Here is a 23,983-nt window from a genome sequence, read left to right as displayed (position 1 = left end):
AAAGGACTCTGTGATTAGCTCCACCGTGACATTTGATTTGCTCCCGAGCAGAGCCAGGACATTAAAAAAAACGCTGCCTCAGTGACACTGAAGCTGCATAATGGAATGTTAAAAACACTGTATCATCATCTGTGGATGGAATCAGACTGAGATCAGTAAACAGAAGTCGCAGAGTGTCTGTATCTTTGTATCTGGATGACTGTTTCAACAAAGCAGAAGATAATGTCCGGCTTGTTTTTCTTCCGGTATTTGGCTTTCAGATAACATTCAGTGGTGTTTGTCTGAGATGAAGCACATTCATGAAAGCGTTTCCCGAACCCTGCAACGTGATAAGACAATCCGTGTATTGTCATCAAGTTTTGGCATATAATTGGCGAGGGCGATTAGCGAGTCAATTAAAACACATGACCGAAGCACACGGGCAAAGTGAGACAAAGAGGCGTTTGCTCGTTAATCCCTCTCATTTCCCATGCACTCAGTCAAATATGGTCTTTCATTCAGTGGAATGCTAATCAGCCTCAGTCCCCTGCAACTGAAGGAACAAGCACAACTGATTGAGTGTGGATTAAACCAGGACCGGCCAAGTTAATGATCCTATTAAATTATCCCCTAAACCGTATGAGCACATTGTGACGTGGGGGGAAAACTCATGAATTGGTTCAGCATCAGCATGTGCAGGGCTGCGCTGATGGTGATTGACAGGTGGAGCCTGTTTCCACGTTCAGGCTTCACTCTGGACATTATTCACAGCTGTAATGTGGTCTATATGTGTGAAGGGCAGAGTTATGTAACTCCAGCACCAAATGTACGAAGGTGAAAACACATTGGTGCTGTTTGTGGCTAACTAGCTCTCCTCAAGAAAATGAATAACTAGTGCCCAAATTGTTGAACTAGTCCATTAAATGTTAAAACACACTGAGCTGCATTAGAAAATCTGAAGTATGAAAGTAAAGGAAATGGCAGCAGCAAAGAACCTCCTACTTATATGACTTTATTGGTGGCAAGTCTCACCTATGGCTGTCATATGGTGTCACAATGTCCTAATGGTGTATTTTGTTGAATAAGAATATGTTCTTGTTGGAAAAAAAAAAAAAAATCTACTCAAGTTGTAAAAAATTTGTCTTAATCACATCACTATATTTCTCACCAAAGCTCTTTTGTTTGTTGTGTGTACTTCTTCCAACTTGTGTAAATCTCTGTGTCTGTTTATTCACATGGCAGTAACGACATCCGAAACACTAAAAGTATTTTAACAACAGCCGCACCAAGTGACAGCCTCAGAGTGGAGGAATGCGATACATGAAGCTAGACCTGCCTGACAGTGATTACATAACACACCTCATCACTCACTCACTCACTCACTGACATGAAAATGCTCACAAACGCATGTACACACTCCTAGTCACAGAGACTTTGCCCAGTCCTCTCTTCATGCATCTGTTTATTTAGACATGAGAAACGGGCCTGCTTTCCATTTTCTATTTTTATTCTTTTGTTGATCGTCCCTTTCTTCCTGCCAAGTGGTGGTACAGCCGTGATGATTACTGCTGCTGGAGAGCTTCCACTGACTTGGTTTGTTCAGCAGCCGACACCTTACGTAACAGAAAATAAACCCAGAGATGGGAGAGAGGGGCAAGAGGGAGTCGGGGTATAAATAGGTTTGTTTGTCCCCAGAAATGCACAAAGAAAAACCACCAACCTCCTTTTCATGTTTGTGTGTGTGTGTGTGTGTGTGTGTACTTGCTGATTGTGACATCAGACTTGGTGGAAATACAGCAATGTTAGAAAAATCTCCCCCTAAATCCACAGTGGGGTGCTTTTGATCAGAAGTACAACCAGTTTTTTCATCTAGAAATTACCTTAAATCAACTTGAGCCTCACACAGATCAAAATCCTTCTCCGCTTCTGATGTATTTCTCATCAGCTTCAATCCGTGTGCCGCTCTGCTTCACTTCCTAAACTAAGCTCCTTTTTTTTTTTTTTTCCCTCTCTCACCCGATTTGCACCTTGAAGCTGTGCGTCCTTACTTCACTGGGCAGTCAGCCTATTTTTCTTGCACCCCTGCGTCGTCCTGTCCTACTTCCTACTTACCTTCTTGAAATCCTGGTGAAGTTTGTGTACCAAGGTGACTGTTGAGTGCGTCAGCCGGCAGGCATTAGCAGGCATCCCTCGTAGTGAGCAGCCATGAAAAGATGTGGCTGCCACCCCCAGATGTAACCTCCAGTCTCCCTGCTTTCTGCTCGTTCTTCTGTTCTTCCCTCTCTTCCCTCTGTACTCCAACACCAACCTCTTTCAACTTTTAAGACACAAGTTTCCTTTTTGTCTTTTAACTGAATTAATACAAAGTTCAAGAGTTTCTTATATTGTCTCTGTATTCATTTATTTATTTATTCCCCTGGTGTTTTGTTCTTGGCATTTTGTCCTTCTCGCTTGCTAACATCAGTAATGGTCACTTTCAAAAGACATATTTGTACCATTGACTCTGTAACTTGCCTGCAAAGCATTCCTTCTTTGTGGAGCAGTTTATATTATAACAGAGGAAGTTTAATAAAAGTGGATGGTTCAGCCTAGCTACTGAGTTACAACAGCTCCCTACATTTTGGATTCTTTTGCTCAATGTTCCCTCAAAGGTCAGCACTGTCAAGACAGCTTGCTATTCACCAAAGTTGAACTTGATGCAAAAGTTTGTGGGGATTTTCTTTGCCCCTGCAAGCGAATCCACTGATCACAGTGATTCAGTTGCAGTAAATTGACCGTGTCACAGTTTTAACCGCTAGTTTGACTCGGTCTTAATTATGCAAAGGCTGCTTAGTTGTTGCAATGTTAAATCCCTCGTCTTTTCTATGTCGTGCTCATCCCTTGCTCCCTTCACTTTCTTTCTTCCTCCATCGTTTGTTGCTTGTCTGAAAAAAATCCTTCCATTTCAAAGTTTGGAAAGAGAGAGCGACAGAGACAGAGACAGAGACAGAGAGAGAGAGAGAGAGAGAGAGAGAGAGAGAGAGAGAGAGAGAACTGCTGGTTTTGAAATTGCTGGGTTTTGCCGGAGATGCAGCAGAAGCGAAAGGGCAGCTTGAACTGAGGGGGAGGCTGAGTCAGTGCAGAGACGGACAGAGACAGTAAAACTCATTATGCATTTCTTCTTGACTTTTTCTTCACTTATTAATGAGGACTCCAGGCCTCTGCTTGTTGTGCATTCTGGATGTGGACACACTCCATTGCCTTTGGTCTCACTGACTGATACTTGGCCATCTGTTAAAATTTAAATTTGAGTTTATATATTGCTTTAACTGTGTGTGTGTGTGTGTGTGTGTGAGAGAGAGAGACCTAAGTTACGAATCCTTACTTGACCAAGTGTCACTATGGTGCTAATTTGTCACACTAGGCTTATAGGGACTCTTGTCTATATAGTATGTAGTAGTCATGCAGATTGGTTTTACTGTTTTTTTTTTGGTCTCTGAGATTTGATGACACTAATGCAAGATACCACCAGAGATAAGTGAGAAAATGTTTTATTTATAATTTGGGTGAACTGACCCTTTTTTTAAAAAAGCAATTAGCAGGAGCAGCGTGCCAGAGTTCAGCGAATGTTAGGGAGATGGAGGGAAACGGTGATGGGTCCAGGTCTGCTGCTGAGCTGAGGGAGTCAGCAGCCAAAACCAGGTTTTATTTTAATACAGACTGCAGGGGAGGTGTGAGGAAACAGTCCCCCCCCCCCCTCCCATCCCCCCAGCAAACTCTCTCTCTCACACACACACACCACAATATATACACACAAGCCCCCACAGCAACTTGTTCTCTCTCTTTCCTTCTCTTTCTCATTCTTTTTAGTCCAGTCCTGGTCATGAGCTTGAACTGAATCCCTGCTGCACTCCTCTTCCTCCTTGTTGGCTCAGCTGACTCTGCCATGTGTATGACTCTGTGTGTGTGTGTGTGTGTGTGTGTGTGTGTGTGTGTTCGTGCCCTAGTAAAGAGTGGTGCTCTGACATTGTAGCTCATACCAGTGTTTGTATCAGTATCTTTCCTGCGTCTTCACTAACCAAACGTGCTGTTTTTTTTCCCCTCTCCAGTCCATCATGGAGCAGTTCAACCCCTGCTTGCGGAACTTCATAGCCATGGGAAAAAGCTATGAGAAGGCACTCACCAGTGAGTACACCACCCAATTCTTGTTCCTCTCTCTGTCTTTGTCTTTTCACACTTCTCCTGTCTGTCCAGTAGTCCAGGCAGAGGGCCAAATGACCTGACGCTTGGACCTGCTTTTGTATCCTATTGATTTATGTGGAGTAGAGATGAGGCATCATGACGACACAGATATTCAGTAGTTTCTAGTGTTGTCGCTGCCTACATCAAGCCAGAGTCCCCTCTAGAATCCTCATTCTTGACATCCTTTTCAGGCTTTGAACTACAGAAGCTAATTTGCTGCTCTGTTGCAATAATAACTGCAGCAATGTCCCTCGGCAGAGACAGTCTTCAAATGTTTTGTGTCCAAAAATGTACTGAAGAGGTGACATTCTTGGGTTGATGTCCTGTGATTGCTCCTTGTGATGATGTCCATGTCCACATGTCTTCCTCCCTCCCTGCCCTCTGGCACCAGTTCATCAATCTTACATGTCTGCCTTTAGTGTACGTCCTCTGTCTCTGCTTTTTGTGGCTTGCACAGATGTTTTTGCGTGGTCATGTGTGTGCATGTGTGAGAGAGAGAGAGAGAGAGAAAGACAACGAGATTGAGGTGTACATGTAGCGCGTGTTCAAGGTTAAAGACAAAAGCATTGGGAATGTCTTTGGGGAGCTAAGTGGAGCACAAGCCAATGGGAAGTGGAACAGGAGGAGTCGCAAGAATAACGGTGCTCCCCGTGGGGCTGAGGAAAAGAGAACGAACGGCACTGGTATCCAGGACAAGCCTGGGTGAAAAGAAAAAATAAAAAAACAGTAAGAGTTAAAGGAAAAGATTGAGAGTAATATACAGAAACACTCTAAATCGGACACAGGCTTGGTTTTCATTGTCCTAAAAAATTGTCTTGCAGCTTATTAGCGTTGCAGACTTTGATTAGGGTCACCAAGTCCGCAGCGATTAAGATATTTCATGCCTCCAGATCCCATCAGACTAAAGATAGGACCAAACCTCCAAGCATGTTCAGCTCATTTATTGATAAGAAAACCTCTTTTCCACTCCATCCTCACAAGTCATTCTGCAGGGAGGAGATTATCAGGAACATACTATATTTTCAGTGATGGTGCAGCTGTGCTTGGTATGCTGCGTGCACAGTGTTGAGCAGGGCTCTCTGTCGCGTGCTTGGAGGGAAAATGCAGGGAAGACTCAGCAGCCTGCAAGACCAATAAAGAAGGCCTCACTCCAGTCTGATAGATAAGGCTAAAAATAGCCCTGCGACTCCCTGAGTGGGGATTACACTTCATCAATGCCAGGCAGCAGCACACAGGCAGGATTTAGAGTAGAGCAGTGCAGAGAAGGGCTGGGCACCCAGTGAGCATCTATTGTGACTGGAAAAATGCCAGTGCAACCTTTGGCTTTTTTCAAGTGGAACTGGAGCGGCAGGTTTGCATCCCTGGGGACTGTGAAGAGATGTGACGGAGGAAGGAAGCTGGGTTTCGTCCGCTTTGTTTGTTGGGAGTCTAAAATCATTTGGGCTTGATTGGGCTGGATGTGGGCAGTGTGGTTTGGGATGCGGTGCTTAGCCCAAATTCTGCCTTTTATTAAAATCTTAATTGAGGCTTAGCGCAGCACTGTAGCAGACAGGAGCTGTGTGGCTTGGAAATATTGCAGGTTTTGTGGGGCAGAGAGGCGCTCTCACCTGGGAGAGGCTATATGTGTGAAAGGAAAGAGCCCAGTAAGACACGATCTGGTAGTTTGAAGGTCAGAAGACATCTAGTCTAGGTTCAAACTGGGTTACATTTGATTAGATTACATATAACTGTTGTTTCAAGTGAATTTAAATGAATGTATCTCAATCACAGAGCCAACTAATGATTATGTTTATCATTATTGCTTCTTGTCTGTGAAGTACAACTGAAACGATGCAAGATAATAAATTAACAATGGTGTAAAATGTCAAAAAGCAGCAAGTCTTCACATTTTAGAGGCTGGATCAAGAGCATTTTACTTTATGAATAATTTACATGATTCATCTATTATCAATATTTTTTTCTAAAACTTTTGATGAATCATTTGCTGCACTCTGATGTATGTGCTAACAACACTTTGAGATATAGTCAGTGGAACACTGTGAAAACAGCAGTTACATGTACAGATAGAAACTAACTTTCAGTCCAGTTTGAACCTAGAGGTCTTTTGGCCTGTAAATCATCAAGTCGATGCTTACTGGAGGGGAATGTAAGACGGGAGTTGACTGAGGCTGTGGAAAACTTGATTTAGAGCGAACACATTAAGATGGGGTGCGTATCACCCATCTCAGCTGATTTAGATTTCTGTCTTGTTTATGTTTTATTTGCGCTTACTCTCTGCACTCTGTATCGGCTTTATATCACTGTTCTAATCCTCTTTACAGGCAGACCCTCATCCTCCTTCCTTGTTTTCTTCCTCTGCCTTCCTACGTCTCTGTCACTTTTCAGCTGACAGTCAAGCAAAAAACATCTCCTCAAGCTAATCCTGCATCACCTGGCCCTGCTCTCCTCCTGGCTGAGCTTTCTCTGGACATTGTTTAAATTAGCTGTGCTCATCCAGCTGCCTTAGCCTGACCTCCATCCTCTCGCTCTCTCACAGTCTCATATCCCACCTAGGCTTAACTCAAGCTAGGCTTAAGCAAAGCCAGGGAGGAGGGTCTTGGCTCAGCTCTCTGTCATAGCTTACCAAGGATGGTCGCACTGCTGTGTAAAGATTGACTGGCTTTTCTCTCAGTTCATTGTTTTGATAAAGAAGTGAAAGTAGGCTATAAGTCATTTCAGAAGTCAATCTCAAAACTGTCGTATTGAAGAAATGAAATTGTTAAGTATGTTTACAGAGTGAGGGGCCAGACACCATCTTCATTTTCAGAACAATAACTTGCATAGCAGTGGGCTCCGCTCAGTGTCTCTGAGGACCTCACTCAGTTGTGTTTCGAAAACAACTAGAAGTGCACTTGGACTCAGAATAGATTACCATTGTTTTCCATGTGGAGATATAAATACTTTGTCATTTTCCCCTCTCTTGGGTATTCTGCATGAGTGTTCTCTGGCAGTTCAATGCACAAACACCCATCAACTTGACGGGCGTATAATAAACTCAGCCCTCATCCATATGTATCTCCCAACGGGACATGTGTCCTTTGTCATCATGGCTGTCAGTCCCTGTGTAGCTAACCACTGACCTGCTTCAATTCACCTTTTGCTGCTGCTTGAGGCCATCTTGTCCCCGTTTTTTAAGGCCTGAGTCACCGCTATGTCTCAGCCAGTGCCCCTGGCTTGTGTGATAATGCACCGCAGAGAATAATGGCTGACATACAGTATTTGAATTGCAGAGCGCTTTGACATCATTGCTGTGAAAAGTTTTTTTTTTTTTTTTTTTTTTTTTTTTTGGTAAGAATACTTTCAAGTAGTGAGTTGTTAACATGGTGCTGTTAAGGATTTCCAGAGATTCAGTTCATTCAAATATATACCCATAGTGGTATCTAGCCATGGAAATAGTTTTTGCACAAATGAAACTTTATTCATCCTCAGATGATTGCTAGGATTGCGGTTTCATAGCATTTTATCTAATCTTATCAGTCCCAGAATTGAATCCACATCCTTTTGTATCATATCTGCAGTGCTTAGCTTTCAACTTGTACCAAATACTGGAAGTCCTAGGTTCAGAACTGCAAAGCTGATCAGCTTGAAGTACTGATATGATTTACATGCAAGATAAACTAGAAGATTTAATAGAAGACGCATTGCTCTCCACTTATAATAGTACAGTCTACTCATCATCATGTGGTGCTATGTTCAGATAGTCCTACAGTTAAAAATACAGACCCCCTCGTTTATTTAAATGGGCTGTGTTTTCTCAGCAGAGGTTTCTTCCATTTACCTCACAATTGTCACAATAAAAGATACATTAAATGCTGCAGTGTTTTACAGTATTACAAACCACTGTGCAGTGTTTTGGTGTCTTGTAAACCCTGAAAATCGTGGATCTTTTACTCAGTCCGGCCTTCCTGGTTCATATTTCTCACATCCAGTGGCAGCCTCTTGACTTGTTTTAAAGCAGAGCTGTTTTCAGTCTCTGAACATCCGCTAACAGATCTGTGCTTCTTTTGTAATGCACTTCAAGAGAGCATATAAACTAGATAATGACCTTTAGGGAAGTTACGCATGGATTTAATGTTAATTAGCTTCAGCTGATATAATCTGCAGCTGCTGACATTTGTCATTTCAAAAGGCGACATTGATGGTGTACAGCAGCTAAAAATGGACATCGTAGATTGTTCTTAGTAATAAAAAAGAGAGAGTACAGAACAGATAAAAGAGTTTGCATTTAAGCTTAGCAGTTTTATGTATTATGAGAACCTAGAATCAAAAAAGCCAAACCAAAAGCCAGTTCTTATGGTGGTAAAAATGGATTCAAACTTAAACCTGTTTGTATGGCTAGATACCACTGTGGGCAAGTAAGAAAAAAATCTCTGTAAATTGGGCAAACTAATCCTCTGTAAAGGTTACTCTAATGTGGTTCGTGCTGACAACAGGTTTTCTTGAGATTAGCCTCTGTAGCTTTCTCTGTTTCCTGTAGTTGCCTCCATAGAGCTTTTTCTTTTCCTGCCTGGTTTCCATTTCCGCCTGTTGCTCTTTATTTCCCATGCCTTACCTCTCTGGGGGGGGCTGTAGGGGAGGGTTGCAGAGCTGAAGAAGACATCATTTCAACTCCGCACCCTTGATCTGATGCCCAATGCTTCCATGTTTCCAGGTGTCACATACGCTGCAAAGGGCTACTTCGACGCTCTGGTGCGGATGGGCGAGATGGCCAGCGAAAGTCAAGGCTCTAAGGATCTTGGTGAGTCCTCGTAGTGGCTGTAGCGCCCCTGGTGGGGTGGAGGGGGGTTTGCATAAGCAGATGGTGGATGGGATGGCTCGTGCTGAAGGGCAGAAGCAGCTGATGACCAATCTGAAACCGGACACACACACACACACACACAATCACACACGCTCACTTCAAACAGCCTTTTTATCTCCAGTAATTCAGTGCTTAAAGACTGTTAAAAACTTAAAAACAGAGAATTAGTCTGCCTTTTACTACACGTCACAGCTTATTTGATGTATTATCACCCCCAGTTCACATCCTCAGACACATTCTGATTTAGGAAGAATTAAGTCTGCATGTTTGTCGCAGCATGCCCATTTAGTTAATTTCTTGTCTCCCTCACATTCAGGAAAGATAAAGGCTCTCCAGTCGTTCTTATATTGCACCACTGCGAGCAAATAATAAATTCACAAATTTGTCTGGCATTCGATATTCACAATGGCACACATGGCAAGGTGGATTTGCTCTCATTCATAGTAAATCCTCAATATATTTACAGTGGTAATGAAAAATCTCATTTGAATGGCGCTTCCAGAAAGATGTGAGGAACAATTCTCCCAGCTCGCTCAGCTCTCACACAGCGTGTTGTCTGGTTTCAGTTGGATCAGCTCTGGTTCTGCTCATTATAGACTTACCTCTAGTGTTAATTTGCATAGACGAGAACTGAAGGCCCATTTCTAGCAGATGCACAGGTAGGAACACCTGTTTGAAGTAAGGCAGGCCTCTGTATCATTGTCGCGCTCTTTGCAAAGTTGTGTCATAGTCGTAGACCCAGTCACATGCTGGGGAAGTGTGAGCAATCTGCGTTAGTCCCGGATCACTGCAACCTCTTCATTCCCTCACCCTGACGTTACTTAAGATAATAGGCGTGGAGAGGAGAGAGGGAGCGAGGAGGGTCAAACAGGGATATCGAAGGCGAGTGAGGAGGGCTATAAAAGCTGCATTCATTATTCATTGGAAGACCTTTTCTGGTGCTCCCTCATGCTTCTTCTGGAGCTTCACCATTTCATTTTTCCTCCCTGCGTCTCTTTGATTAAGCACTGAGTTTAGCTCGTGTGCCCACTCTAATTTTGAACAGTGAAAAGCTCATTACTGTCTCTCCATTCAGCTTCAACTGCACAGTGATTTTTTTTTTCCAACCACTTTTCAGAACATGGATCTCACTGGCAGAGAGGTTCATCTACTTCCTGCTATAATCCTGAAGTTTTTACGAACATACAAGCCAATGATTGATCTTAAACGTTCAATTATTAAAAACCACCTCAAAGTATAGGCGAAAGCCTTAGTTATACCAGTTATTTTTGTCTTAACATTTTGATGTAAAAAGTAAATCCTCCTTTGTGATTTGCAGATATTTACTCCAAAAATCTATAAAAATAAAAAAAAAATCTAATGTGTGTTTTGCTTTGGGGGAAAAAAATGCATCTGAGTCAGCGTGCAAGATTTTTGTGCATCATGATGTCAAATAAAAAAAAAATGCATTTCCATTAACAGGATATCCCATCATCCATCTGTACATCTCCATTTCCATCAGCATGGTTGCTTTCCTGTTGTGCCTCTCATGTCATCTGTTTTTGCATGACTCTGGCATCTGTAGTCTTTCTACGCATGTCAGGGTTGCTTGTTTTTATGTTCTTTTCGATTTCTTTTTCCAGCAGCCTTACCATGACTCAGCAGCACTTCAACTCAGCAGAACCTCCCTCCGCCTCCACTTAAATGACAGGCTAGGCTGTGTAGAATGGATTGATGCTGTCTCCACATATCAGCAGGGCTCAGAGCAGCTGTGGTCTGTGCAGACTGAAGGGGGAATCACTCAGACAATGCTTATGGCTTTGCAGATGCTTTAGCATTTTCTATTACGTGTTGAGCCTCACAGCTTCAGTAAATTCCCTAAGTAAATGCAAAGAGAGGGAAAGTTGTAGTTTTAAATCGTGACTTCAGGTTGGATATGTCATCTCTCCGTAGCACTGTTACATGTCATGTCCATAAAATCTTGGCCAGATTAACCCATGGATGGTGGCCATGTCTCCCACAGGTGGAGTGCCTGTTTATGGGTAGGGTTATGCAATCGTGGGGAGCTCTGGCACATCCCAAACTAACTCACGTGCTGCCTTCTGAAACCAGCAGGGAAGCCATCTTTCCCAGTCTCTACAAATGCACATGCATCTCTTCAGCAGACGTTTACAGTTCCATTTCATACCATACTTTTGTAAGTCTTATAATAATGTAGTATGTATGAACATAATCCAGTTGAATGTGTGTCTGAGAGAACTCTGGATGGTTAAAAATACATTGGTAGGTAAAGAGAGCTGATGAGAGATGATTGACTTGTGATTAAGTTATCGGCCTCCCTCAGCTTGTTACTGTGTAATAATGAGAGGTGGTGGTGGTTTGTTAAAAGTTACAATTACTGTGTCTATTTTGGTGTAGAAGAGGTCAGAGGACATATTGAACACTGTTGTTGTGGTCTAACGAGAAGAAATTCTCAAGCCTTCTAGCTTATTAATTAGCAGATAACAAGGATTGTGCATTTGGTTGTGTTATGTGTGTGTCGTGTACACAACAATGTGTGTGACTGTTTCCTCAGCTGATTTCCTCAGCAGGCACGTGTCTTTAACTGTGACAAAGACCACAGAGTTACAGATAAGGGAATGTGTGTGTGTGTTTGTCTGGGGTAATCACTTCACCCAGGCCTTTACCTCGCACTTCATAATTGATGAAGACTGAAGGCCGATTTTACAAATCTGCCAACTTGTAATTGTTCATTTAATTGGGTTTTGTTGAGAAGAAAATGTCTGGGCGTGACGGAGCTGAATTAACAGGGTCAGACTTGAAACTGTTGGAACTCTGAGTGAATTCTGGCAGAAAGGCTCTGCCGCCTCAGACTGTACTCGCTGAAACAATGTAATTAATCAGAGCATTAAGATGAACAGCAGCTAATGGCATTAGCACATGAACAGAGGATGTGGAGCTGCACGTGACGGGGTGAAATGAGGAGGAGACGGAGAGTCGGGTTTGAGAGATTGAGGTTGATGGAGAAAGTGAAGAACATCACATAGTGTGGAGAATCACTGGACTGGTGAAGTTAACTCACACATTAGCATCAATGATAATATCCAGAGGCATGTCATCATGATATGAACATGTTTATAGAGAGGCCAATGTTAAAGGGGAATAATTATTTTAATTTTGAAGGTAGGGATGAATTGTGAACCACGTAATAATTTGGACTGAAACAGAGCAGTACTTTTCCATCTGATTGAGTCAGGAGTTAACTACAAGCAGTTTTTCCTGCAGCATAATTGAGTATAGTGAACATATCTGTTTCCCATTAATTACCCAGACTGTGGCAACCTGCCTTAGTCTAATTTGTCCTGTCACAGTTTCTTGTCTCTGTTCCTGAGCGAAATGTGCAAACACATATGTCACCCTGCTGTAGTCTCCTGGTTTAAAAAGGATCCATGTGGTTTAGATTTTTAGAAACTGTTGTTTAAAAGGTGAAACAAATGCATTTAACTATTCTTTATTTGCCATCAACCAGTTGAATGGTTTGCAAATGGTTTACTTGGGTTTAATGCTGTAGCCTTCAGTGATTGTTGGGCATTTTGAACCTGACTGAGAACATGAAAAGTGCTTCATTTATAAGCTCTTGCTCCAGCCTATTGTATTGTAAAGACTAGGTGATACATGTTGGCTGAAGCATGGATAGTTATGATGGTGATGTATGGCTAGAAGCTCAAGAGTTCAAAACTTCATCCCACTAAGAGTCATTTTTGGAAATGAAATCAGCATAGGCTAGATGTACTGTATGTTCTCACCTGTCTGACAGTTGATCTCCAGTTCAGACCTGGTTCACAGTACCCAACTCTAATGTTTTAAGTCAAATTATCCGAACGAGGCAAACTGCAGAAGAACTTACTACACACAGATGTTCATTGCTGCACTGGAAAGACTTCTTGTGTGTGTGATTGTAGCTTGTAATTTTAACTGGAACACTCTGGTAGTTCAGTGTGTAACTTTAGCAACAGCAGCAGAGGTAGGGGGACAGTTTAATGGTAGATTTTAGCTGCCTACACACACACACACACACCACACACACACACACACACACACTCACAGATGCACACACTGTTTACTGTACAGGCACACACCCTCACATGCCAGCTCAAAGTGAGTAATTAATTAAAAAAAAAACATTACATGATTATTATCCACTTCTGTAGCCCAAAATAAACTGACTCACATCTCCTCATGGGGACACTCATTTTTGGAGAGCGGTGTTGTTTATCACTTAGCAGCAGCTGATACCACACAGTTCTGAGAGCCCGGCACAGGAAGAGGAAATGATGCCTCGTTGTGTTTCATTCAGTTATTCTTAATTTTTGCATGATGCTGTCAGAGTTTGAACAACTGCTCTGCAGCATGACTCCCCGTGTAGAGAGACAAGATACTCCATGACTGCAAAGTGGAGTGTCATCCCACTCATCCTCTCCTCCTCTCTCACTATTGCTCTCTCTGTGTCTGCGAACGCCCCCACATTGATGTGGGAGCTCAGGCAGCCCTGGGAGAACACGCCGACTCTGCACACATTTCTAAAAATAGATGAAATGAAATGCCTCGACCAGAGCTGCTCCGAAGGAGGAGGAGAGACGGAGTACGATGTACTCAATGTGCAGCCCAAAAATGGTGATGGTGATGTCAGTACGGCTGAAAATGAAATCGTCTTTCTTCCGTATACTAAATATGGACATAGCTGTGGGGAAAAAAAAAAGGAAGCTCCTGCAGTTCCGGTTCCCCTCTCTGACCATATAAGGCTTCCACCATTCAGATGCAAATTTGGGCAGAGGTGGTACTCACTCAGGTCTGTGCTCTGACACATAAACCTGAATGTAGCACAGGCACAAAGGAAAGCATCCATTTTGACTTTGCTTTATATAATCTGTGGATATAACTGATTTCATATCAGCAGCTTCTAGATCCAAATCTGCATCTTATGCAGTTTATATTTTTCCACCTGTCGTATCCTCTGTCCATAGGACTTCCAGCTATTGCTTGTCATTCCTGTGATTTAGAGGGAAAACAAGTGGACAGTGTCTGCCCAGTTGCAGTTTTTAACAGTGGGGACATCAGCAATGGAGGTTTAAATATATGAGGCCAACTATAACCAGAAATCCTGCCAGTGTTTAACACATTTTCTAGTAGATATTCCTGCTAGGCGTGACCATGAGTGAATTATTTTATGCTCCATTTTTGGCTCTAATTTAATCTTCCATCCCTCTCCTCATCTAATTCTCATTTTTCTCTCACGTATACCCATTGCTAAGGGCTGAACATGCTTAAGCACTACATCCATCTCATTAAAACAATTTAAGGTTAATTCAGATGGCCAAATTTGAGGTCTGGGAAACAATTACCCTTTGGTTAATTAATTCATACTAACATGATTTAGAGGAGTGTGTTGCCCTTCAAGGCATATTCCTCCACTTTATCACACATACTGTAAAAAGATAGCAGGCTTTCTCAAATGGGAACAAGACTCAGATGTAAGTCTGTGAAATCACAGACTTGATTAGGCAACAGTGGGGAAGCATGTAATTCTGATGGGTCAAAAAGACAAAATTTCCTCCCTGTGGTTCAATATTCATCAGCAGATTTTACTGTGTAATTTTCACTTCATTTATTTCTTAAATAATTATACTTCGTCTGGAAGAAAAGTGGTTTAAATCATCTCTCATTCTGCACAGCTTGATGGCGGCAATATGAGTACTTGCTCCTGGAAGCAGAGGTAAAGAAAACAGAGGATGAAAGCAATAACAGAGACTCATTAACAGGGACAGGGCAGCAACATCCTCAGTGACACTGTGACTGTTGTATTGCTGAGTCACCAAGCGTCCCTTAGTGAAATTCTTCCACGGTATTTGCTATTGTTTTCCCTCCAACTGTGCCTCGTTTGAAATCTCAAGCCGCTCAGTTTGAGGAAAAACTAATGACCTCGCTGTGACCCTCAGTTTTTCTGAGCCTGCACAGTCTGAATTTCCCCCGAGCTTCAACCCCAATCTGAATTCAGCCAACGTTCAGTCTGTGTGAAGGAAACTGCAGCGAGAGCACTCTTTTAAAGCATTTTTTTTTTTTTTCCTTTTTACCCCCGCATTGTCATCTCACCATCTCGCTATGTAAAAGTTCTTATACTCCCACGCACATTATCCTACAGGGAATTGTTTCTGCTCATGTCCAACCTTAAAAAGATTGATTGTGGCATTTTGAATCATCAGTTGATGACAAGTCTGTGAACAAAGTCAGTACTGAGGAATATTACCGGAGTTCAGAGTTAATTGAATTATATAACGTTGAGGGACTGGTGATGTGTTGTCAAAGTACAGGATGATTGAGTCTTTTGAGTGGAGAGGTTCTTTTCATCTGCTTGTTCAGGTTTCATCTCAAGACAAGACAGATTTATAGAAAACTTTAAATTGTTTGTGTGAGTGTCTATCTCTGTAGAGATATGCAAAAATGAAAAAGGGGGCATCTTTTTAACTGTGCGTGGGTTTGTTTTTGCCTGAAAGTTGCAGTAGAGTAGCTAATGAGTTAACCACAGGCACTTTTGGACCTTCCACAAGGGCAGCTGAGCCAATCAGCTGGGCTATCTAGAGGGGGTAGTCTGGCCAGGGGCACGTGGGCTAATCATAAAGGCAATTGAGACCATTAGATGGGCATCTGCATAGGCACCAACAACCGGGACCCAAGTGTGCTGCAGGGGCAGCTGGGTCAATTTTATCAGTGCTGGGAGTATATAGGGGGACACTTGGGCCAAGCAGGGCCACATGGTGGGACAGTTGGGCCACTCATAGGGGTTCGTTTGTCAATCATATGGTCACTTGAGTAAACTGTTGGCAGGTGGGCCGACAGCAGGGGCTCAAGTGCTAGTGGGGCACTTAGACTGACTGGAAGGGCAGGTGTACTGACCGGAAGGACACTAGAGCCTACCAGAGGCTATTTAACCCATCGTATGGACACTTGGACAACCAGAGTAGCAGTTGGACTGACTAGAGGGGCACACATGTCATTTAGAGGGACATTTTGGTCATCAGTGTGGGGCCAAGGGCTACAGGGACACTTGGGCTGACTATAGAGGCAGCTTTGATCAGCCTGAGGGACACGTGGGTCAACCTGAGGGGTACTTGGGTAGATACTTGGGTAGGTCCAAGAGATGGACCAGAGGGATCCTGATCTAACTACAGGAGTAGTAGTGTAACCAAGAGATGAATTTTGGGCATACCAGTGGGGCGTTTTTGATCATTTAAGTGCCCCTGCAGTGTCACATTAGGGCAAAATTGAAGCATGCAAGAGTCCCACTTATATACAGATTTTCTTTCCCGACCTGACATGTATTTTAATTACCGCCCAGGGTCAACTTACTATTTCTTCACCAAAACCCAAGTGACCAGTCTAAGATTGGAGATGGTGCTATCGTTCGTCGCTTGCGCATCATCAGAACACCTTCTCTGTACCACTTTTGCTTCTTACTTAATGTTTCTGCCCTCCAGAAAGTCCTTGTCCTTGAGTCACCCCAGGAGGTGAGGGAGGATGCAGAGAAATGGAGGAAGGAATGAGAGACATGTAATTAAGAGCGAGACACACCGAAGAAAAGGGGGAAGGCGACGCAGAGAATGATGTGTTCCCGGCTCATTAGCAGCCTTCAGACAGTCTCTGGTCAAATCAAAACCTTGCTGCCAACAGAGCTAACAGGCCCGAGCTCCCAGCACTTTGATCACCCCCACCTGTCATTCATAACGACAACTTACAGCGCCTGTCTGCTACTTTTCTTGTGACTCCATTTCATGTTTTTGTCCCAGGTGTCACATTCATCAGCACTTTTCAAACAAGCTGTCTTGTCATCACTAAGCTACATGTCTCCTAGTTACAAAAAGAGATCAGGCAGGTATTGTGTAGTGTTTGATTTGGCAAATCAATGTAATAGGGTGTTAATGTGGCTTTAATAATGGGCAATGTCCTTGAGGTGTCGCATTGTCCTTGATGTGGGGATTCAGCCAAATGGTGACTTAATGATGCTGATTATAATGTGAAGTACAGGCTCTGATCTGAGGCACTGCAGAATTAATGTGGCTGCCAAACCTCGAGTACACACACACACGCCAACATACGTACTGTTCTAGCCATTTTTGTAACACAAAGTCAAGAGACAACACACAGGACATGACAGCTTGTAAAGCTGTTTTTAGGTTTTTAATGCCTCTTGTTTCCTTTTTTGTGTGATTCTCATTCTCAGCTTATAAAAATTGAACATAGTGGTACATGTCATCTCCTTGTTAGTTTATTGTCACCAAGCTGTAGTCGAAGCTGTTGGTAAATCCTCGCTCACTTTTCTTATCTATCTTTTAAAACTATGCACCTTTTTTTGTCAATGATATCACACTTTCATCACAGCCTGATTTAGACGACATTTTAATCCAGCTTTTTGTGACTCACTGCGTTTAACTCCATAGAGACAAACCCGCGACAGGGATGGACCATGTGATGGATCGCTTTAAAAAAACAGTTAAAAAGTCTTTACATGCCCATTTGTCACTGTGGGGATCCAATTAGAGACCAGAAATGATTAGTTAGATGCCAGGGATTGTATTGAACAGCTGTGGTCTGTGTGTTTGTGAAAACAAAAACAAAGCTATCAGGTTTTATCTCTCTTTCCCCTCATGCCCTGTATTCCTTGCCTCTAGCATGTGTCTGCTGTCTCAGATAATCAGTCTCCATTGTGCTCCCCATCAGCCACCCTGTAATGATTATATATAGCTAGTCATCCCTATTGATTTTCTGTAGCCTGATTGCTTTTTTCCTAAAGATTCATTTTTCTTTTCAATACACTGTAGAAGATATCAAACAGAGCCTAGTTACGACATGACACGCTTACACTTCATCAGGTCGCAAGCATTTATGCTGTTATCAAGGAACATGCCGATGTGCTTAAGTTAAATATTTGAGCCGGGTACAGGACAGGATGTATCTAACTGCCGGAGTGCAGATGTACAAATATATATTGGTCTTGTAACTGCAACAAAAACTGCATTGTGAAGTCACTCTGTAGTCACGTAGATGCTTAAAATGTAAATACTAATAAGGCATTGTATGTGCGTTTGTGGAAATGTGTGCACATGTCTTCAGGTGTGTTTGCGTGCACGCAGATGCATCAAGTGTTTAGCAAAATGAAAGACCCAGAAGAGCACAACAATAACAGTGTCAATCATGTGGCTTTGAGGAGGACAAATCTCCCTGCAGCACCTTGTACACCCTCCACTGCAGCTTTCTGGGGATTAGAGCTGCTTGTGTTTGCTTTCAGGCTCCTATAATACAGTCCCCGCAGAGGCACACACTGCATAAAACACCCTCCTCCATATGGCCATTAACTGTATGTCTCCCTCTTTATATCTCACCCTCTGTTGAGCCCAGGAGCCACATGGAGAGTAGCCAGGGTAATAAACCCAGATGTGAGCACTGCCCTTGGGTTAGCCAGACTGGATAAATGGGCTTGTTCCCACCCTGCAGTCACAACTGCTCAGCACATACATAAACTGACCATTTGTGGTTTGGAAGTTGAGACTACATGGGGTGTTTTCAGAATGAACTTTACCCCAGTTTGGTTTATCCAGGCTGATACATTCTTAAATTAAATTCTGCGAGCTGTGTGTTGGAAGCTGTTGTTTTTTGGTGCTTATTTATTATCTCCCCACGTGTGCTGTAAACCTCTGAATCTCAGACTTAACAATGGATCTTGTGTGTATTAGACAAACAATAATGTGCCTTTTTTCGCTTAATTGGGTTGGGTATTTTGCTGGTTTGCCAGATGAAATGGCCATGCACTCAATTAAAATCCAGCCTTTTGTTTTCATTTTCAGACGCTGCCATGAAATGGTAAGAACCCTACTGAGTGTCAGACTTGAGGGAAGTTGAGGGAAATATATTTTGTGTAATTTGCAGTTAAAGGGATGTTTTTCCTACTGATTTGCATGAACCTTTCGTAGACAAAAGCAGCGTTTGTGTCATCTTTAATTGATCGGCACCTGTGCGCTCTGTATGTGGACAACAATGTGCTTTCCTCCCCTCTAAGCTTCACATGTTGTGATCTGCTCTGATTATCAGTAAGCAGCTTAGTTCTCATGGGTAGAAGTCCAATATTTCGCAATGCAAGGTGGAGAGGTTTTTGGATTAGATGCCTGCAATGAAACAAGAACATCCAGGAATTTGGGGATCTTCCAGGTGATAAAAATCCTGCAGGACAAACTAATTTGCTCAGGAAATACTGATACAGATTTGCACTGTGAGACCTGTACTTTTACTTTACTGCAGTTTCCATTTCAGTAGAAAGTATTTAAGGGATAATACAGATTTACAACAACTTGGGTCCTATCTCCATAGTTAACCTTTGTTTCCATCTGTAATAATGTTCCTGTACTTGGTCAACACAGCACATTACTTAAAAGAATCAGACAGGACAAGAAATGAGCAGTCAGACGATCAAGCAGGTTTCAAACAAAATGCAAACAAACAAATGCAGAAGACCTTGGTAAACCTACATCACAATCTGATTGCCAGACTGCTTCTGCTTCCTGACCATCCAGAGGTGGAGAACAGAAGAGGGAAGACAGTTTCCCTAAAGGGATCAGTGAGAAATAACCGCAATTAGTCTGTAGACAAACACATCTGTCATGAAAGCTGGAAGTAATGACCGAAGCTTCATTTTATGGAAGCAAACATCGTGAGAAGTGCAGTTAATCCTACAGCTATACTTCATTCCCAGCTGCTAGGTTTCTTATTGGCAGAGCATGAGTGAGGGAGTGGAGTGAAGAGGGGGTGAGGGTGAGAGCTGGTATCTCTTTCTCTCTCTTTGTACAGTAAGTGATCTGTAGAGGGAGTGTAAACAGCATAAGACTGTAAAGAAGTGGGGAAACACAAGCAAGTTGAGATTGTTTAACCCCTCTAAAACTATATGAATGCAGTTTCCTGCATTCATTCACTTTTTGTATCAAGACAGCAAATAACATATTATGTTGTAATTGCTTAATCATACTTTCCATAGTAAGGGCCCATAGTCAAACAAAAATGAAGAAATTAATTTAAATTAATGCTATAATAAATTTAGAAAATATATGAGGGAATGCTGTTATTACATACAGTTAGAATTATTTTTTTCCCTGAATAACATATAAAGGAGGCTGAGGTAGTTCCTGCAGGTGTTTCTTTAAGGCTACATGTAGGCTAAACACACCCCTCCAGTCAGAGGATGAATGCAGCCCGTATGTAGCCTGAAAGGTGAAACCCAGGGTGAAGAAAGGCCATTAGCAGGACAGTAAGAAGATACTCTCCAGAGAGGTTTTGGAGTAAACCAAACTTGCTATTTTGCCATCAAGATATGTTTTTTGCTATTAGGACACAGTCTGCTATTATATAGGAAGAAATCACAAATATTTAGAGATATTCAAGGAAAAAAACAAAAGGGACTGAAAGGCAAATAGGAGAAATAAAAATTAACATAACCCAACAAATAAACAAAAAGGAAGTTAACTGAAACAACTTCACCACATTGATTTTCTGGAAACTAATATCCTATCCTATTGCACCCACTCTCGAATATGTTTTTGCAAAGTGCAGTTTCCTGATACCCCTCTGGCTGAGATCAACAGTCTGTGTGTGTGTGTTGTCTGTGTGTCACACACACACACACACAGTCTGTGTGTGTGTGTGTGTGTGTGTGATGGAGGTGCTTGAGTTCAGCCCAGCTGCTGTAGCCTGTCGATGGCCAGTGGCTGTTTATTAATGGATGGGATAGGATGTGTGTTGGGCTCCCTCCAAGAATCAAAGGAGAGTTTGGACGTACACGCCAATGCATTTATCTGCTTCACTGCTCATAATGCCCCGTCCCCGCGGCAGTCAAACACTTCTACAGTGTTATAGCTGTCACTGCATTTTCATAAGCAGACAGGGTGGGGTAGGGTGGTATTCAGGCTGTAAAATGGGATTGAATGTTGGAGACGAGAGCATTGTGTTAGACTCTGGACAAAAATGTCATGTGTGTCTCTGTGTTCTGCATGCAACGGTCAAAGAACGTTTCTTACCAAGTTTACCCCCATATATCTGTGTGACATCTGTGTTTCTGTGGAAAACTTAAGGGCAGTCAGGATGATCTCAAACACCAGTGCAAACGTAGTTGAGGACATACTGAGGTTAAGTTCAGAACTCAAGTAAAGATACCACCTCCGCCCCCACCTTTTGCTCCAACCTTTTACTAAATCCCCTCAACTCCAACTGAGTCTTCTTTGCATGACCGCAGCACTTCCATTAAGCCCGCTAATCCTATTCAGCCCACCCTCACAGTGTCCCCTCTTACTGTCAACTGTCCAGTGTCCGCAGGTCCGCCCACCCACACACCTCACTCAGCGTTCCTTCACATCAGCGCTGCAGCAACATACATAATCTGATGTCAGCATACATTATGCAAAAGCCAGATGAGCTCCATTAATGCATATTAGTGCCCATTTAGAATAAATTACCTCTGAGTGCTTCACAGTGGTGCTGCAGCTGCAGGGTACCTTACTCTGGGCATATTGAAAATGTATCAAGGCCATTTGCCTGTTTATTATATAACATTATATGTCCTGATATTATCTTACCACAGATATACTGTATTAGCATTGCTGTATATGTTGGTACAGTATTTTATATCTATTTTATAAGATGCATTTTTATGTATAAGTGACCCATATGTTCTTAAATTAAGTGTTGCCTTAAATTTAGTTTCATTTGTGTTTTACATATATTTATTATTCATATTAAGATATACATTTTTACTCAAGTTAAGTTCTAATAATATTAAGATATATAACTTAGATTTACTTCTACCGTCAGTTTTGTTCAGCGTTGAACTGGCTTACCTAGAGCTCAACTCAAACTGGATTTCAACATATGATGCAAACATTCTTCATAATTTTGTTATAAAAATGTGACTAAGATATGTACTGTGGGGCATATTTTACAGTGTAAATATAAACTTGTCAATGCTTTCAACTTATGTTACTGTTCATAAATGATCTCAAATGAATCACTTGTATTTCTGTGCTGCGATATCTTGTTACTATTGGCTGTCATAGTATTTTATGAAGGTATTGGTGGGGCTCTACTCAGTACATATCTTCGTTGTGGCTTTTTAACAACCAAAGTTGAGTGTTTTTGTGATCATGATAAAACAAACAAAAAAACCCCAAAAGATTATTTGATATCATTAATATAATAATTTGATTGTATTTATTTATCAGCATGAAAAATCCAGTATCTGTTTGGGCTCTCATAAATCCAGTCAGCACAGTATACAGTATAGATGGTGTGTAAGTAAGAGGAGGGTCTGACTAACTGCCTGTCTGCCTGTTTTTCTGTTTGAAAACCTGTCGTGTGTCTCATTTTTCTCGGGGTAGTTTGATCTGTCAGTGTGTCTCCAGGTCTCTACCCCTCTGTTCTTTGCTCAAACTAGATCTTTTTGTTCCTTTTTTTACAATGCATTGCATATTCAGAAGAGGCAGCATGTAGGTATCTTAAAACGACACACACCTCCCTGGCTGCATGAATCATCCTTTACTTTCTACTTATCTTTTGTGTTTTTTCTTTTCTTTTCTTTTTTTTTTTTTAGCTTTTGACTTTTTCTTTTTGGGTTCTGCTTTTTGGTGTTTTCCCCTGTTATGTTGTAGTTCAACATATGTCTTATTGCAAAGATGAAATACTTGATTTATTAAGACTCTAATATCATGCTGTTCCTGTGTGTTTATTAGCAGTAGTGTTGGTAATAATAGAAAACCCTTCATATTTTATAGTAGTTTTGTTTCAGTATTCAAAATATTTAGTAGATTTCTCAATTAACTCTCATTAAGTTTTCATTCATTCTGTCTGTGCTGCATATTTCTGTAATGTTCTTTTGATTTCGTCACTGTTTTGGGTTGTGTCTGCTTCGTCAGTATCATGACAGATGTTTCATCTTGTCCATTGCCTCCTCCTCCTCCCTCGATACCACACACCTGTCTCTCATCTGTTCTGTGTGGCTGCATGGTCTGTTTTTTGCACGATGTATGTAACTCTCACAGATATTGGAAAGATTTAATATCACTCTCTCTCTTTTTTTTTCCTCTCCCTCCTCCCTCCCCTCTTTTTTTGTTTATTGTCTCTCTTTTCTTTGTCCTCTCTCTGCAGGGGAGGTACTCTTTCAGATGGCTGAAGTGCACAGACAGATCCAGATCCAGCTTGAGGAGATGGTGAGCATGTGGTGATGGTGGTGGTGGTGTTGCTAAAATCAGCACTACTTATGCTCCCAGGTTTGGAGCCAAACAGATTGTGGGTCTGTTTCTTTAGAGTCTCCACATCACAGGATATTATTTTAATATTTAATCTGCAGCAAGACACACACTCTACACAAACTGCTCTTGAGTACATTCTAGTGTATTCCCAGTTTCTAAAGGCAGAAGCTTTACTTAAGTATGGTTTGTTTACTGATCTTCTGATATGTAAATTACAGCTATTACAGGCTGAAAACATTTTTCAATTTAGTCCTCCAAAAGATCTTTATTTGAGTTTCAACATTAGCGGGGAACATTCAGTCAACAGAGAGAAGTGAGGAGCAGTCTTGCTTTAATCTTTATGCAAAGTATGTTATAAAGGGTATTTTAAATTGTGTCTCTTCTCATCTGTTTTAGGTAATGTGTGAAAGAGATCCAAGTTAGTGATGATGGTTTGTACAACCATACAAGAGAAATAATAGAAATAATGAAACATTGATGACACAGTTCAGACGTTGCTCCTCAGTGAGACCCATAAACAGTTTCTGGGCAGGGAACCTACTGTTCTTTACAATCTCATTTGCCAGAAGTTCCTGCTTTTTCAGCAAATATCCTGCTGATAGTAGTTTAAGAAAATATCACATCTCTCAAC

General features: G+C 41.9%; 1 protein-coding gene across 6 annotated transcripts in view; it reads left to right on the top strand.

The window, feature by feature from the left end:
• Nucleotides 1–23,983, top strand: part of baiap2b (BAR/IMD domain containing adaptor protein 2b) — a 65,574-nt gene that overhangs the window by 13,517 nt on the left and 28,074 nt on the right. For 5 of the 6 annotated variants that reach the window (XR_007809169.1, XM_018666618.2, XM_051066177.1 and 2 more), the window contains exons 2-4: nucleotides 4,068–4,143; nucleotides 8,891–8,977; nucleotides 23,249–23,310. Coding sequence is in view for 5 of the 6 variants with exons in the window: in XM_018666618.2 (XP_018522134.1) it covers nucleotides 4,068–4,143; nucleotides 8,891–8,977; nucleotides 23,249–23,310 (225 nt within the window). In the remaining variant the exon portion in view is untranslated. The remainder of the gene's footprint in view (nucleotides 1–4,067; nucleotides 4,144–8,890; nucleotides 8,978–23,248; nucleotides 23,311–23,983) is intronic. The other variant, XM_018666625.2, reaches the window with a different exon arrangement.

The sequence above is a fragment of the Lates calcarifer genome, linkage group LG23 (assembly GCF_001640805.2).
Source record: "Lates calcarifer isolate ASB-BC8 linkage group LG23, TLL_Latcal_v3, whole genome shotgun sequence".
Lineage (NCBI taxonomy): Eukaryota > Metazoa > Chordata > Actinopteri > Centropomidae > Lates > Lates calcarifer.
This window is presented reverse-complemented; position numbering and strand designations above follow the sequence as displayed.